The sequence below is a fragment of the Agaricus bisporus genome (assembly GCF_000300575.1).
Source record: "Agaricus bisporus var. bisporus H97 unplaced genomic scaffold AGABI2scaffold_18, whole genome shotgun sequence".
Taxonomy (NCBI): Eukaryota; Fungi; Basidiomycota; class Agaricomycetes; order Agaricales; family Agaricaceae; genus Agaricus; species Agaricus bisporus.
Genome location: NW_006267353.1, coordinates 49,885 through 66,297, shown reverse-complemented (window position 1 = coordinate 66,297; position 16,413 = coordinate 49,885). Strand labels below are relative to the sequence as shown.

The 16,413-nt window shown below is 46.4% G+C and overlaps 4 protein-coding genes across 4 annotated transcripts; 2 read left to right on the top strand and 2 right to left on the bottom strand.

Annotated features, from left to right (window-relative positions):
- Window positions 1-1,096: 1,096 nt before the first annotated feature.
- AGABI2DRAFT_123418 (hypothetical protein) lies at window positions 1,097-4,191 on the top strand (the record flags this gene model as incomplete). Its single annotated transcript, XM_006457498.1, has 7 exons — window positions 1,097-1,211; window positions 1,755-2,284; window positions 2,337-2,420; window positions 2,470-2,763; window positions 2,836-3,217; window positions 3,273-3,433; window positions 3,490-4,191. 7 exons carry the CDS (start codon window positions 1,097-1,099, stop codon window positions 4,189-4,191), a joined length of 2,268 nt encoding a protein of 755 aa, XP_006457561.1.
- A 200-nt stretch (window positions 4,192-4,391) lies between these two features.
- On the bottom strand, window positions 4,392-7,120 carry AGABI2DRAFT_181722 (hypothetical protein; the record flags this gene model as incomplete). The annotated part of the gene is made up of 5 exons (XM_006457497.1): window positions 6,385-7,120; window positions 6,252-6,335; window positions 5,346-6,204; window positions 5,137-5,315; window positions 4,392-5,081 (listed from the first exon to the last, which is right to left on the bottom strand). Exons 1-5 carry the CDS (start codon window positions 7,006-7,008, stop codon window positions 4,392-4,394), a joined length of 2,436 nt encoding a protein of 811 aa, XP_006457560.1. The 5' UTR covers window positions 7,009-7,120.
- A 144-nt stretch (window positions 7,121-7,264) lies between these two features.
- Window positions 7,265-9,746, top strand: AGABI2DRAFT_123416 (hypothetical protein; the record flags this gene model as incomplete). Its single annotated transcript, XM_006457496.1, has 5 exons — window positions 7,265-7,825; window positions 7,881-7,964; window positions 8,012-8,774; window positions 8,830-8,990; window positions 9,048-9,746. 5 exons carry the CDS (start codon window positions 7,265-7,267, stop codon window positions 9,744-9,746), a joined length of 2,268 nt encoding a protein of 755 aa, XP_006457559.1.
- A 636-nt stretch (window positions 9,747-10,382) lies between these two features.
- AGABI2DRAFT_181720 (hypothetical protein) lies at window positions 10,383-16,000 on the bottom strand (the record flags this gene model as incomplete). Its single annotated transcript, XM_006457495.1, has 14 exons — window positions 15,517-16,000; window positions 15,397-15,468; window positions 15,264-15,347; window positions 14,389-15,214; window positions 14,176-14,336; window positions 13,412-14,121; window positions 13,053-13,086; window positions 12,962-13,004; window positions 12,496-12,911; window positions 12,376-12,447; window positions 12,243-12,326; window positions 11,337-12,195; window positions 11,131-11,288; window positions 10,383-11,072 (listed from the first exon to the last, which is right to left on the bottom strand). The coding sequence occupies exons 1-14, from the start codon at window positions 15,961-15,963 to the stop codon at window positions 10,383-10,385; spliced, it is 4,656 nt and encodes a 1,551-aa protein (XP_006457558.1). The 5' UTR covers window positions 15,964-16,000.
- Between the last annotated feature and the right edge of the window lie 413 nt (window positions 16,001-16,413).

The following is a 16,413-nucleotide window of genomic DNA, read 5'->3' as shown; positions in this document are numbered from 1 at the left end:
CACATTCTATAGCTATTGACCTATGTATTTATTTTATAAGGATTCAGCGTGCAAGGTAGTCAAAAGTCGAATTTAAGTGATAATGTTCATTCATCAACATATAAGTATGTAAAGAATCACATATATCTCTCTCATTCCTCGTCCGATCAGCGAGATGTTTTTTTCATTAGATAGCCCCCATTAAGGGGCACATATGCGCTCACAACGCGCTGCGAGCGCTCCAGCGGAAGCCCGGGTAAATGCGATATAATGGTAAAAAAGGGCTAGATTATAAATTATATAGGATATTCCTGTGCAATCTTGATGTTAAATCCTCGAAGGAATATATACTAGCTTAGGTGAGGTATAAGACTCATATACTGTGTCATATTGGGGCTCAGGAATGTGTACAGTATTCATGATTTACTATACCAACCCTCAGAAGATATATGTGAATTTGCTCCGGCAATACTGATGTATCTGCTTCATAAATAGCATATATATAGTCCTAACAACAATATGCATAGTCCTATAAATTTTTGCGAGGAATTTACCTGCAGGGGGAGTGGGAAACGGCTGCCGAGTGTTGAGCCAACGTGCGTGTGAAATTAATTTTGGGGGAAGGATCAACAAAAGAAGGCGTGGGAAGTGCGGGGGACAGTGACCAGATGCTCCCGCCTGTTGTCTTCACACGCTTGGGACCATCAGCAACAACGATCAGCCCTGATCAATGATGGCCATGAAGAATTCTCACGGGATAGCCCCATCACCCCGGCAAATTGATGCCTATAAGCGGATTAACTCTTTTTGCTTGAACAGGTGACTCGGCAGTACTATGATTCTGTCACATGACCTTATCAGATCGCGTATTGAGGTACTGTAGGAGAACAGTAACACAATACTCGTCCTTCTTTTAGAAGGAGAGTACCGTGGTACTGTAGGAGCACAGTAACACAATACTCATCCTTCTTTTAGAAGGAGAGTACCATGGTACTGCCAGTGTAGGAGAACAGTATCACAATACTCGTCCTTCATTTAGAAAGAGAGTATCGTGGTACTGTTGTGACCCTATCGGGTGAGTACCATGATACTGTAGGAGAACAGTATCACAGTACTCATGCCCACCACGGAGTATGACAGTACTGCTGTTGCCCCATTAGAGGGAGTACTCCAATACTATGTTCCTCACAGTACCATGGTACTCATGCTCTACACAGACGGAGAGTACCATGGTACTGGTGTTTTTACCGAGTACCATGATACTATAGTATTGCTATTCATGATGAATTCGGCATTTAGTAGACTGGATAATACTACAGTACTGCTTAGTAAGACAATATTGAACGACCGGTCGTGCGTGTACAAAACGACCTGTCGTGTGACCCTCATGCGTTATTCGACTGTCACCTATGCGTTTTGTTCTGACCCTGCATACGAGTCATTGATCACCGGCACGGGTGATGCTTGCTGCAATTATTACCGGCAACTGTAGCGCCTCCAAATCACTCAATTCCTTCCCGTAGCAGGACCTAAAGGACAAAAGTGGCTAACCAAATCCTCGTTTTGTCGGTAAAATGATTGATCTTTTTCTTAGGTCTCATCAAGCGGCCACGTTAGAAAGCAGGATGCACAAGAAGGGTATGCCCCTGTTTAAACGTCTAGGGATGCAGAGACCCTGATGACATTTTCAGTCTCACGCCGTGGAAGGATGACTGAACGTTGAATATCTCAAGCATACATACGCTCATGGTGTCTGGGATACTACAATGTCCTAGATGCATTTCTTGTGGACTATAGTCCCTTCTTGCCCAACGATACCCTCATCGACGCCGCAATCCAAACTTTGGTCCGTCAACAGTTGCTAGTCACCGACAAAGACCGTGAACTATTGTCTTGGAAAGAATTCGACGATGATCTATCCGCGATGGAAAGCAAGGTTTTCAAGACACTGGGAAATATTGGTGCCGTATTCGACGACAAACTCGGGCAGGTCGATGGACGCCAACGCCACTTCTTCTATCGCGATTGTCCCTACAACGACATGAAATTTGAAATTCCAGACTCCAACTTTAGAGTGGACGCGTGTTTTACTGGAAACGGGCCCGATCATGCCCAAAACGAGCGCGTCCTATGTACAGAAACTGCTGTGGTCGTCGATTTCAAGTCTACTACGGCATTTGAAGATGTGGATATGCCACATGCCTCTCTAATGCGTTCTTGTGGCTCACTACAGAATTGCGAGAAACTGGTATCAGCAGCTAATCATGTCATGAACGATGATCCTTGTCGAATGTGGATGTATGGGGTGCGCCTTCACGCCATGAATGACATGAAACTTACTAACTCAGGCACCACAGATCACAATCGAGAATACCAAGATGTCTGTTTGGTATTTTTCACGCTCTCACTGCGTGAAGTCGGAAACATTCGATTTCACAAAAGTAAGTTCTGAATCCAATCGTTAACTTTTCTTCTTCTCATTTCGCTTAGGATATCAGGACTGTTATTCGAGTGCTCCTTTCATTCACCTACGCAACTCGCGAGCAAATGGGTTATGACCCTACGGTTCACCGGATCAAAGACAACGAATCTCAATATGTGTACGAGATACCGACCGAGGATGGCACCAGGTATTTCAAAACGATTCACCTGTTGGCCCACCACAAGAGCCTTTGCATAACTGGGAAGAAGACACGTGTATGGAAAACTGTCGAAGTGAAGGGTTTCGAGGGCGATGCGATTAATGAAGATTCAAATGGTGGCAAGGAATTTGCTCTGAAGGACGTCTGGCTTGACGAAGGATCTACCACGGAAAAGAGAAACTTGACGCAATTTTTGAATGCTTGAGACGATCAGGAGGAAGCTTATGCATGGGCTCCCAAATCTCTTCGGTCGAAATTGGAAGACTTATTCAAGGATGAAGGTTATAGGAGTTACTTCATGGAGATCGAGTGCGATAGTTTCAACCTCGGCAGGTCAAAACCAACATCAGACAAGGCCATTCTCGCCTCAGAAATCCTCCAGTTCAGACAGGACGATTCTGCTAACAGCGAAGGAGCGGAAACCCTCTCCGAATCCGACAGTGGGAAAGGGAAGTCTCTCGAGGTTGATATAGCTAAAAGGCGTTCCTGTGCCGTCAAACGGCAATATCGTCTGGTGTACAGCGAAGTTGGAGAATCGCTAGTGCGTGTAAAGACACTCGACACTGCATTTGCCGCTTTGATGGACGCTTACATGGGTAGCTTTTTCCTTTGTCTCCACCAGACGAGCATTACTAATTCTGCATCAACCAGCCTTACTTCTCATGTATCTCGCTGGCTGGATGCATAGAGATGTTAGCGCTGGGAACATCATTGCGGTCAAGCGATCTGGTGGTGAATCGGGGGGAAGGCTCAGCGACCTCGAATACGCAAAACATTACAGAGATGACAATGCCAGTAAAGATTCCAAAACTGTACGCTGCAACAACCGACATTCCAGAATCATACCTAATAGTCTCGTTTAATCCAGGGTACAGCCTTTTTTATGCCTTTAGAAATTCATACGGGAATACCTTTCAATCACCCACAGGTTACCATCCACGCATTTGAAATTGACCCCTTCAATAATCTGCCGCCAGCTGATTACAATTTCCTCCGCCAAACTGGAGCTACGTCACCACCATCACCACCACAACGAGCAAAATACCGTTTTCAGCATGACTTGGAGTCCCTGTGGTGGGTTGCTTTATACATTCTTATATATAGAGTCGTCCATCCTCCAGGGAAAATGTTATCAAAGAAGGTCTTTACACACAATCGTGTTCCTACGGGTGCACGGCGAGAGCTCTTTGGGGGAGCGATTGAGTGGGCACTGGGGAAATCTTTACACCCTGCCCTCAAGCTCGACTCAATTGTGATTGCCATGAGTGCTATCCCGCCTATACTTTACCAATCCTACCTCATGGACGAGCCTGTTGATCCAAAAGCGCTAAATGGACTCTACCACGACGTCTTCCGATACCTAGCTCTAGTGGTTGTCACGATCAAGGCCAAATTCCAGGGTATAATATTCCGCCCCAATCTCACTGTCAAGTCGAAGAAACGAGTTCGATCCAAGATTTCGCCGAAAGTCCAAGATGGTGATGAGTATGAAGGACATGAATCAAGTTCAGATGACGCAGTATCAAATAAGAAGAAGAAGACAAGCACTAATACAGCTGTTCGTCCGTAGGCCTTTGTATTGTAGGATGAAAGCAGCCTGTTTTTGCACTCGCTGTGCTCACCCAGTCCCGAGCCTGGTCACCTATCATTGAGTTTGCACATGACGTTGTACGTTGGCTAGCAACTTCAGGAATCGCTTTTCCATAAACTAGTTCACTCATGCGGGAAAAGATGTAGCAAGAATTTCCTCATGTATTGTGGAATAAATATTCATGTCTGCACCTTTTGCTTCTTCTTTCGTACTACATCATCTGATCTCGGTTCCTCTTCATCTACTTCGTATTCATCGCTATCCTTGTCCTTTGAGGCAGGTGGTGCTTCGGGACGAGGTCGCTTTTTGGACTTGACAATGACACAACTTCGAAGGTCGACTCCCTCGACAGCCCAGGCCGCACGAATCAATACAGATAAGTAGAGAAAGAAGTTGGAAAATACGCTATGCAGCGCCTGTGGTTCGGACATATCTTCCGCCAGGTAAGAATCACAGAGCATGCTTTGAATATTATCCATTGGTGTTTTGATAAAGCTGATGTTGAGGGAGGCGTGGAGGTGTTTCGCAAGCATAGCCTCGACCCTGTTCTCTACGAAGAGCTGTCGCCGAGCCAGACTTGGAGAGGAGGTGCGGGTGAAAATTTTCTCCGAGATCTCCTGTCCGGCAGGATGTACGACTTGATAAATAAGAATCCATAATGCAACCCACCAGAGCGACTCTAGATCATGTTGGAATTGATAACGCGGTGGACTTCGTGGGATGCATGAGCTGGTGACTTCTAAATCCTTCGGAACCTCACATGGGTTTTCGAAAATATCCATGTCATCCGGAATCTTTGTCGTGAGGCCGCGCTTACGAATAAACCCCACTCCTGCATGGATTTCTATGGGCATGAAGAAAGGCGTGCCCTAAATTAGCATAAAAAATGTTAGTCATAAGCAAATACAACTAATCGTTCAATACCGTTTTCGAGGCTGGGCTGCCGTTTTTGTTTCTATAGTCATTGGCAAACTCAAGGTCACTGAGTTTTCCTCCCAATCGACCACTACCTCTCTTGACCATTATGATGTTCCCCGCACTAATATCTTGGTGCATCCAGCCGGCGAGATACATGAGAACTAAAGCTGTGAGCGCACTCGGTACTGTTCATCCGAGTAAAAGAACCAACCCACCAACATAAGCGTCCAGGACTGCGCTAAACGCGGCATCAAGACTGTTTGCATGATCTAGTGATTCTCCCGCCTCACTATATACCAAACGGTATTGTCGTTTGACCATATAAAGGCACGTTTTGACTTTTGAAGGCGAAAGCACAGCCTCCAATGGAGTCTCCTCCAAGATACGGGAGTATCCATACGCCCCGGTCGAATCCTCTCTCAGTTTTTGGTCTTCAGCCACTGTGGCTTTCTTGCTGTCGCTGTCGACGACAGATATTTCAATACCATTGCCGATGGGGAGAACATTCTTTTTACAGCTCTCGACATCTTTGAGTTGAAGGATTTCGGGGGCAGGTGGGGGCTCATCCGAGTTCTTCTTCGACTTGCCGAGGTTGAAACTGTCGCACTCGATCTCCATGAAGTATTTCCTATAACCTTCGTCCTTGAATAGTTTTTTCAATTCTGACCGAAGAGACGGTGGAGCCCATTCATAAGCTTCCTCTTTGATCGCCTTCAAGCGCTCGAAAATCGCATCAAGTTTCTGTTTTTCCGTCGTAGATCCATCGTCAAGCCAGACATCCTTCAGAGCGACCTTCTTGCCACCGTTCAATTCTTCCTTGACGGCATTTCCCTCGAAACCTTTCACTTCGACGGTTTTCCATACACGTGTCTTCCTCCCCGTTATGCTGAGGACTCTCGGGTGGGCTAACGACGCAATGGTCTTGAAGTACCTTGTGCCATTCTCAGTCGGTATCTCGTACACGTATTGCGACTTCTCTTCTTCTTTTATCCGGTGAACCGTAGGATCATAACCCATTTGCTCGCGAGTAGCGTAGGTGAACGAGAGGAAGACTCGGATAAATGTCCTGATATCCTAAGCGAATGAGAGAAATAGAAGAAACGACTGAATTCATAACTTACTTTCGTGAAATCAAATGTTTCCGACTTGACGGAGTGAGAGCGTGAAAAGTACCAGACAGCCATCCTGGTATTCTTAATTGTGATCTGACACGCAGTCAGAAAGCTTCCTACCATACACAACCTGACCACTTACACCGTACATCCACTTTCGACAAGGATCGTTATTCATGATATGACCTGCTGCCAATACAAGTTTCTCGGGATTCTGGAGCAGGCTATGAGAACGCAGTAAAGACGGGAGTGGCATGCCTACATCTGCGAAATCCTTACTAGTAGGCTTTTTAAGTTCGGCGACCACCGCGGTTTCTGCACAAATGGCGTGCTTGTTTCGGGCATGACTAGGGCTGCCAATTAAACAAGCTTTCACTGTACAGGTGGAGCCCGGAAATTCATATTCCATTTCATCACAGCGGAGATCACAATAGAAGAAGTGGCGTTGGCGCCTATCGACCTGCCCGAGTTCGTCATCGAATACGGCAGCGATATCTTCCAGGGGCTTGTAAATCTTGCTTTCCGTTGCGCCGGAGGATAGATCATCGTTGAATTCCTTCCAGGCCAGTGTTTTACAGTCTTCGTCCATGCCCAGGAGCTTCTGATCAATTAAAACCTTGATCGTGGCGTCAACGAGGGTATCGTTCGGAAAGAAGGGGCTGTAGTCAGTAAGAAAAGCATCCATAGGACAACGTAGCATCTCGGTCCCCTTCAGACTGCGAATGTGTTTGCGGATTTGCGTATGCTCGAGAAATTCAACATTCATCTTGTCCTTTCACGGCGTGGGACTGAATATGTCAGCAGGGTTGTTACTCGACGTTAAAGTTGGGTAAGTTCTCCGCCATTGATTTCACGGCTTATTCAGTTGATAGCCCCTGGGCAAAGTCGGAGTCATTGTCGGAATATAGTAGTACTAGTAGTATAATGAAGCCCTGCTGACATATTTGGTCCCACGCCTGTGGAGGGATAAACTGACTGAATCAGAATGATGTTCACTGTGAATATCTCGAGCATATAGCAAGATGGGCTCTGAAATACTAGGATGTCCCGTGGCAGCATTTCTCGCCGACTATAGTCCCTTCTTGCCCAACAATACCCTTATTGACGCCGCCATCCAGGCTTTGGTTCGTCAACAGCTGCTAGTCACCGACAAACACTGCAAAACGTTGTTTTGGAAGGATTTCAAGAATGTGCCATCCTCCGCCGTGACAGAAAGCAAGGTTTTCAAGACATTTCGAGATCTTGCTGGCATATTCAATGACGAATTCGGACAACTCGATGGACGTCGCCGCTATTTCTTCTATCACGATTGCCCTGACGAAGACATGAAATCGGAAAATACCGGTCCCAACTTTAGAACATACGCATGTTTTACTGGAAACCCAAGTCAGACCAGCAACAAGCATATGATATGCGCAGAAACCGCTGTGGTCGCCGAATTCAAGTCTACTACGGCCTGTGAAGATGATATGTCACACACCCCTCTAACGCGTTCTCGTAGCTCACTACAGAATCACAAGAAACTGGTGTCAGCAGCTAATCACGTTATGAACGGTGATCCTTGTCGAATGTGGATGTATGGGGTGCGCCTTCATGTTCATGCCATGAATGACGCAAAACCTACCAACTGCATCACAGATCACAATCGAGAATACCAAAATGTCTGTCTGGTATTTTTCACGCTCTCACTCCATCAAGTCGGAAACATTCGATTTCACAAAAGTAGGTTGCGTATTCCATCCTATCTTTTCTTTCTCTCATTCGCTTAGGATATCAGGACTTTTATCCAACTCTTCCTCTCATTCGTCTACGCCACCCGCGAGCAAATGGGTTACGACCCTACAGTCCATCGGATCAAAGACAATGAACCTCGATATGTGTATGAGATACCGACTGACAAGGGCACCAGGTATTTCAAAACAATTCACCTGTTGGCCTACCGCAAGGGCCACAGCATAACGGGGAGAAAGACACGTGTATGGAAAGCTGTCGAAGTGAAGGGTTTCAAGGGAAACGCGATTAATGAAGAGTTGAACGGTGGCAAGGAGGTTGCTCTGAAGGACGTCTGGCTTGACGAAGGATCTACAACGGAAAAAGAGAAACTTGACGTGATTTTCGAATGCTTGAGAACGATCAAGGAGGAAGCTTATGCATGGGCTCCCAAATCTCTTCGGTCAAAATTGAACGACTTATTCAAAGATGAGGGTTATAGGAGTTACTTCATGGAGATCGAGTGCGATAGTTTCAACCTCGGCAGGTCAAAACCAACATCGGACAAGGCCGCAGAAATCCTTCAGTTTAGCGTGGAGGGAGCGGAAACACGGGAGGATTCCACCCAAACGACAGAACATTCACATATTACGGAGGATGATTTTAAAGAGGCAAACCGTTTGAAAGCGAATTTAAAGGTTAAAACCCGTTCATATGCGGTCAAACGGCAATATCGTCTAGTATACAGCGAAGTCGGAGAATCACTTGAACGTGTTCAGACATTGCAGACAGCGTTTACTGCGTTAATGGATACTTACGTTGGTACGTTCTCCTTTTTTTTTCGACAAGTGAGCACTACTAAACCCGCTTCAATCAGCACTAGTTCTCATGTATCTCTCTGGCTGGATGCATAGAGATGTTAGCGCGGGAAACATTATCGCGGTAAAGAGGCCTGGTGGTAAATCAGGGGGGAAGCTCAGCGATCTCGAATACGCCAAACATTATAGAGATGAAAATGCCAGCTCAGATCCTAAAATCGTACGCTCCGATGACCGATAGCCCACAATTTTAACTGATATTCCTATTTAATTCTAGGGTACGGCCTTTTTCATGCCTTTAGAAATCCATACGGGAATGCCATTCCGCGCCCCGCCTTCAGTAGACAACTCATGGGCTAGAGCTGATATCGACCCCTTTAGTATGTCAGCTGACCAGAATATCTTTTTTGCTCCGCGACCACCACCACCACGAATGAGATTTCGATTCCAGCATGATTTGGAGTCCCTGTGGTGGGTTGCATTATACATTCTTATTTACAGAGTCCGCTATGATCTAGGGAAGACGTTATCGGAGAAGGTCTTTACGCGCAGTCATGTTCCCACTGTTGCACGGCGAGAACTCTTTGAGCTTGCAGGAGTTGCTCAGCGTGAACTAGAGGAATCCATGCTCCCTGCCCTCCAGCACGAATCAATCGTAAGGTCTATGGGTTTCATCCGGGCTACACTTTACAAATCCTACTTCATGGAGGAGCCTGTCGATCCCAAAGTTCTGGATGAACTCTATTGCGACGTCTTTCAACTCCTGGCTCTAGTGGTTGTCACTATCAAGACCAAAGTACCATGTATCACGTTTCAACCCAATCTCATCTTCGAGTCGAAGAAACGAGTTCACTCTGGGATTTCATCGTTGGGCCGAGGCGATGATAAGTACAAACAAGTGGAAGAACGAGCTTCGGATGGCGCAGTACCAAAGAAAAAGAAAATGACAAGCACTAGTACAGCTGTTCGTCTGTAGGCCTTTGTATTGGAAAATAAGACCAAGCTATTTTTCGCACTCGCTGTGCTGACTCAGTTTCGAGCCTGTTCACCTATCAGTGAGTTTGCACATAACGTCTTTGTGTGATAGTGATATATTAGCACTCCGCTCCATTGACTAGTTACCTCGTTTGACTGGGTGATGAACATATATAATTGTAACTAAAATTCGTGCTTATATTCAATACAGGACTGAAAAACATTTGTTATTTCGCCAGAGTCTAACTTACCTCCTCGCTGAGCGCTCCTAGCTTGCCGATCATTCAAGTTCCGCGCCCATAGAATTTAATACGCCTCAAATTTGCACCTCGACAGATCTCATGTCCCTAATATAATCTGCCTTGTCCTCTCCCAGTATCGCAAGGAGCGCTACTCAAGCCTCGCAATATTGTAAGAAAAGCCATCCTTTCATATTGTGGCTGCCACCTACTATCAGGTGTCGACTAAGAGGTCGACGGCCTGATTGATTGGCAGTTGCCGACTTCGCGACATTCGTTCTAATCTTTGGAAAGGAGATCTGGTCACGCCTTCGAAAACGACTTCGAAAATATCAGAAGCGGAAATCATGCGGGAAAAGATGTATAAACAATTTCATCATGTAGTGTGGAATAAATATTTATGTCTGCGTCTTTCGCTTCTTCTTTTGGACTATATCATCTGAGGTTGGTTCCTCTTCATCTACTTCGTATTCATCACTATGCCTGTCTTTTGAGGCTGTTGGTGCTTCGGGATGAGGTCGCTTCCTGGACTCGACAACGACACCACTTTGAAGGTCAACTCCCTTGGCAGACCGAGCTGCACGAATAATTACAGATAAGTAGAGAAAGAAGTTGGAATATACGCTATGCAGCGCCTGTGGTTCGGACATATCTTCCGCCAGGTAAGAATCACAGAGCATGCTTTGGATATTATCCATGGGTGTTTTGATAAAGCTGATGTTGAGGGAGGCGTGGAGGTGTTTCGCAAGCATAGCCTCAACCCTGTTCTCTACGAAGAGCTGTCGCCGAGCCAGACTTGGAGAGGAGGTGCGGGTGAAAATGATCTTCGAGATCTCCTGTCCGGCAGGATGTACGACTTGATAAATAAGAATCCATAACGCAACCCACCACAGCGACTCTAAATCATGTTGGAATTGATAACGCGGTGGACTTCGTGGGATGCATGAGCTGGTGACTTCGAAATCCTTCGGAACCTCACATGGGTTTTCGAAAATATCCATGTCATCCGGAATCTTTGTCGTGAGGCCGCGCTTACGAATAAACCCCACGCCCGCATGGATTTCTATGGGCATGAAGAAAGGCGTGCCCTAAATTTGCATAAAAATGTTAGCCATAAGCAAATACAACTGATAATTCAATACCTACCGTTTTTGGGTCTGGGCTACCTACGTCTCTAAATTCCTTGGCATACTCAAGGTCGCTAAGTTTTCCTTTGAAAAGATCACTACCTCTCTCGACCATTATGATGTTCCCCGCACTAATATCTCGGTGCATCCAGCCGGCGAGATACATGAGAACCAGGGCTGTGAGTGTGTTCAATACTGCTCACCCGAGTAGAAGAACGAACCTACCAACATAAGTGTCCAGGACTGCACTGAACGCGGTATGAAGACTTTTCGCACAATCCAGTGGTTCTCCCACCTCACTATATACCAATCGGTATTGTCGTTTGACCGCATAAAGGCGTGTATTGGCTATCAAGGGCGACTGTGCAGCCTCCGTCAAAGCACTCCCCGAGATACGCGAGTGTCGATTTATCTGGGTTGAACCCTCTAGCAGATTTTGGTCTTTGACTGATGTGGCTTTCTTGATGTGGCTGTCGACGACTTGCGCACTTCCACTAGCGTCGTTAGGAGTGAGATTCCTTTTATAGCCACCGACATCGCTGAATTGCAGGATTTCGGGGGCAGGTTCGGCCTCATCCGATGTCTTCTTCGACTTGCCGAGGTTGAAACTGTCGCACTCGATCTCCATAAAATAGCTTCTATAACTTCCGTCATTGAAAATGGCCTTCAACTTTGACCGAAGAGATGGGGGAGCCCATTCATAAGCGTCATCCTTGATCGTCTTCAAGCGTTCGAAAATCGCATCAAGATTCTGTTTTTCCGTCCTAGATTTTTCGTCAAGCCAGACGTCCTTCAGAGCGACCTTCTTGCCACCGTTCAGCTCTTCATTAACCGCATTTCCCTCGAAACCTTTCACTTCGACAGCTTTCCATACGCGTGTCTTCCTCCCCGTTATGCAGAGGACTCTCGGGTGGGCTAATGAGTCAATGGTCTTGAAATACCTTGTGCCATTCTCAGTCGGTATCTCATACACATATTTCGACTTCTGCTCTTCTTTTATCCGGTGAACCGTAGGATCATAACCCATTTGCTCGCGAGTGGCGTAGGTGAATGAGAGGAAGGTTCGAATAAATGTCCTGATATCCTAAGGGAATGAGAGGATGAAATAAAATGACTGAATACGTAACCTACTTTCACAAAATCAAATGTTTCCGACTTGACGGAGTGAGAGCGTGAAAAATACCAGACAGCCATCCTGGTATCCTCAATTGTGATCTGACACACAGTCAGAAAGCTTCCTACCATACACAACCTGACCACTTACACCGTACATCCACTTTCGACAAGGATCGTTATTCATGATATGACCTGCTGCCAATACAAGTTTCTCGGGATTCTAAAGCAGGCTATGAGAATGCAGTAAAGACGGGAGTGGCATGCCTACATCTGCGAAATCCTTACTGATATGCTTCTTAAATTCGGCGACCACCGCAGTTTCTGCACAAATGGCGTGCTTGTTTCGGGCATAACCAGGATTGCCAGTAAAACACGCGTCCACTCTACAGTTGGAGCCCAGAGGTTTGTATTCCATTTCGTCACAGCGAAAATCACGATAGAAGAAGTGACGTCGGCGTCCATCGAGTTGTCCGAGTTCATCATCGAATGCGGCCGCAATATTTCCCAAAGTCTTCGAAATCTTGCATTCCATCGCGGCGGAGGATGGTTCAACCTCAAATCCCTTCCAACACAATGGCTTGACTCTGTCAGTGACTAGTAACTCTTGATGGGCCAAAGATTGGATTGCAGCGTCAACGAGGGTCTTATTAGGCAAGAAGGGACTATAGTCAGCAATAAATGCGCCTACGGGACATTGTAGTATCCCAGACGGGCCAGACCTCATGTTGGCGTACGTTTGGGATACTCAAGGTTCAGTTTATCCTTCCACGCGTGGGACTAAATATGTCAGCAGGATTGCTACATCTAAAATATCGCGTGTTCTACCTTCTTCTTTTCTGGTATAGCTGATTTATTAAGGCTGAAGAAATAGTTAATGGAAGATGAGCACTGTATAAAGACCAGAAGGGAGCGAGAGAAGCTGGCAGAGGCGCGATTCTCAAATTTTATGACAGGAAACCGAGACATATCTTGCACAGATACTAGGAGAGAACTTCAGTAATAGCAGGACACAGAGAGAGCTTTGTATGGTCGCAGACCTTCAGCCTTCGAATACGATGAGTTAGGTAGAGCGAAACTTGGGCGAAATAGAACCAAGCTCGTGAATAAGCTCGAGACTGGAGACAATGACCCAGCACCACGGGTGTGAAAACATTTTAATCTCGTATTCCAATACAAAGTATTACCTACGAACGACTTTACTAGTGCTTGCCTTCTTCTTTTTAATTGGTACAACATCATCCGAACTTGGTTCTTCTTCCTCTTCATACTCATCATCATCTCGATCCTTTGAAGTCCTGGAGTGAGCTCGTTTCTTCGACTCGACGGTGAGATCGGGATTAAATGTGACACCTTGAACTTTGGTGTTGATCGTAAAAACCAATAGAGATAGGTATCGAAAGACCCCGCGATAGAGTTCATCCAGGGCTTTTGGATCAATAGGCTCATCCATGAAGTAGGACTGGTAAAGTAGAGTCCGAATAGCATTCAGAGACCTCACGATTGATCCGTCCCGAAGTTCGTGGTGTAGGTGTTGCGCTAATGCCCACTTAGCCGTTCGTGACTGCACAAAGAATTCTTGCCGTGCAACCGTGGGAACAGGACTGCGCGTAAAGATCATCTTCGATAATTTATTCCCTTCAGGGTAATTGACTCTGTAGATAAGAATGTATACCGCAACCCACCACAGGGACTCCAAGTCATGCTGGAAACGATACTTTGCTCGTTGCGGTGGTGGTTCCGTAGTATCAGTTTGGCAAAAAATAGTCTGGTTAGCTGCCAGTACTGGGCCATCAGGGGAAATTTCGACTTCAGTCATCAAGTCGGAAAAGGTAGTCGATGGGCGTTCAAATGCCATTCCCGTATGAATTTCTAAAGGCATGAAATAGGCTGTACCCTGGATTAAACGAGAATATCAGGCATGATTCTGGGATGTCGCATCGCAGCTTACAGTTTTGGGATCTAAACTGGCAGTTTCATCTCTGTAATGTTTTGCATATTCGAGATCGCTGAGCCTCCCCCCTGATTTACCGCCAGACCTCTTGACTGCAATAATGTTTCCCGCGCTAACATCTCTATGCATCCAGCCCGCGAGATACATGAGAACTAGGGCTGATTAACGCGGCTTCAGTAGTGCTCACCTGCCAGAAAAAGGAAAACGTACCAATGTAAGTATCCATTAACGCGGCAAATGCTGTGACCAGTGTCTGAACACGTTCAAGTGATTCTCCAACCTCGCTGTATACCAGACGATATTGCTGTTTGACTGCATATGAGCGCTGTTTGCTCATCATATTCGCATTCAAGTGGCTTGCCTCTTGCAAGTCATCCGCCGTAATAAGTGTGTATCCAGTCGTTTGGGTGGAATCGTTCAACAAGTTTGGATCAGCGACACACTTTCCTCTCCCACTAGCGCCGTTGTTTTCATCCTGAACAGCAGTCTCCTCTCCAAACAGAAGGATTTGTGGGGCGGGAGTGGCCTTTTCGGATGTCGTTTTCGACTTGCCGAGGTTAAAACTGTCGCACTCGATCTCCATAAAGTAGCTTTTGTAGCTTCCGTCCTCGATAGAGGCCTTCAACCTTGACCGAAGCCACGAGGGAGCCCATGCATATGCTTCCTCCTTAGTCATCCTCAAGCTTTCGAAAATCGCGTCTAGTATCTCCTTTTCCGTCGTAGATCCTTCGTCAAGCCAGACGTCTTTTAGAGCGACCTCCCGGCCACCGTTCAGCTCTTCATCAGCCGCAGTTCCCTCGAAACCCTTCACTTCGACAGCTTTCCATACACGTGTCTTCCTCCCCGTTATGCAGAGGATTCTCCGGTGGACTAACGATTTCGTCGTCTTGAAATACCTTGTCCCGTTCTCAGTCGGTATCTCGTACACGTATTGCGACCCTTTGTCTTTGATCCGGTGAACTGTAGGATCATAGCCCATTTGCTCGCGGGATGCATATGCAAATGAAAGGAAGACTCGAATGAAAGACCTGATATCCTAAGCAAAATAAGATATAGAAAAGGAGCGGTCGTATAGTATGATCTACCTTTGTGAAGTCAAAAATTTCCGACTTGACGGAGTGAGAGCGTGAAAAGTACCAGACAGCCATCTCGGTATTTTCGATTGTGATCTGAGACGCAGTCAGCAAATTTCATACTATTTACAACCTGGCAACTTACACCGTACATCCACATTCGACAAGGATCATCGTTCATAATATGACTCGCCGCCGATACCAGTTTCTCGCGATTCTAAAGCAGGCTATGAGAACGCAGTAAAGACGGGAGTGGGATGCCTACATCCACGAAATCCTTAGCAGACTTCTTAAATTCGGCGACCACGGCGGTTTCCGCGCATATGAGGTGGTTGTTTTGGGCATGGTTAGGATCCCCCATAAAGCATGCATCCACTCTAAAGTTGGAGCCTGGAATCTCAGATTTCATGTCGTCGTAGGGACAATCGCGATAGAAGAAATGGGGCCGGCGCCCATCGACCTTCCCGAGGTTATCATCAAATACGGCAGCAATGTCTTCCAACGGCTTGAAAACTTGGCTTTCCTTTGGGCCAGAAGATAGATCGTCGTCGAATTCCTTCCAGGCCAGTGGTTTACAGTCTTCGTCCGTGACTAGCAGCTGTAGATCGGCCAAAGCCTTGATGGCGGCGTCAACGAGGGTATCGTTAGGCAAGAAAGGGCTGTAGTCAGTAAGAAAAGCATCCACGGGACATTGTAGCATTTCGGTCCCCATGTAGCTGCGAATGTGTTTGCGGACGCGCGGACTCGCGTATGGCCGAGATGTTCAACGTTCAACGTTCAACATTCAGCTTGGGCTTCCGCGGCGTGGGACTAGATAAGTCAGCGGGGTTCTTACTGTCCTAATTTTGGACATACTCTTGTGGTGCCTTCTGCTTTTCTATCAAGACCAAAGTACCATGTATCGCATTTCAACCCAATCTCATCTTCAAGTCGAAGAAGCGAGTTCACTCTGGGATTTCATCGTTGGGCCGAGGCGATGATAAGTACGAAAAAGTGGAAGAACGAGCTTCGGATGGCACAGTACCAAAGAAAAAGAAAAAGACAAGCACTAGTACAGCTGTTCGTCTGTAGGCCTTTGTATTGGAAAATAAGACCAACCTATTTTCGCACTCGCTGTGCTAACCCAGTTTCGAGCCTGTTCACCTATCAGTGAGTTGCACAT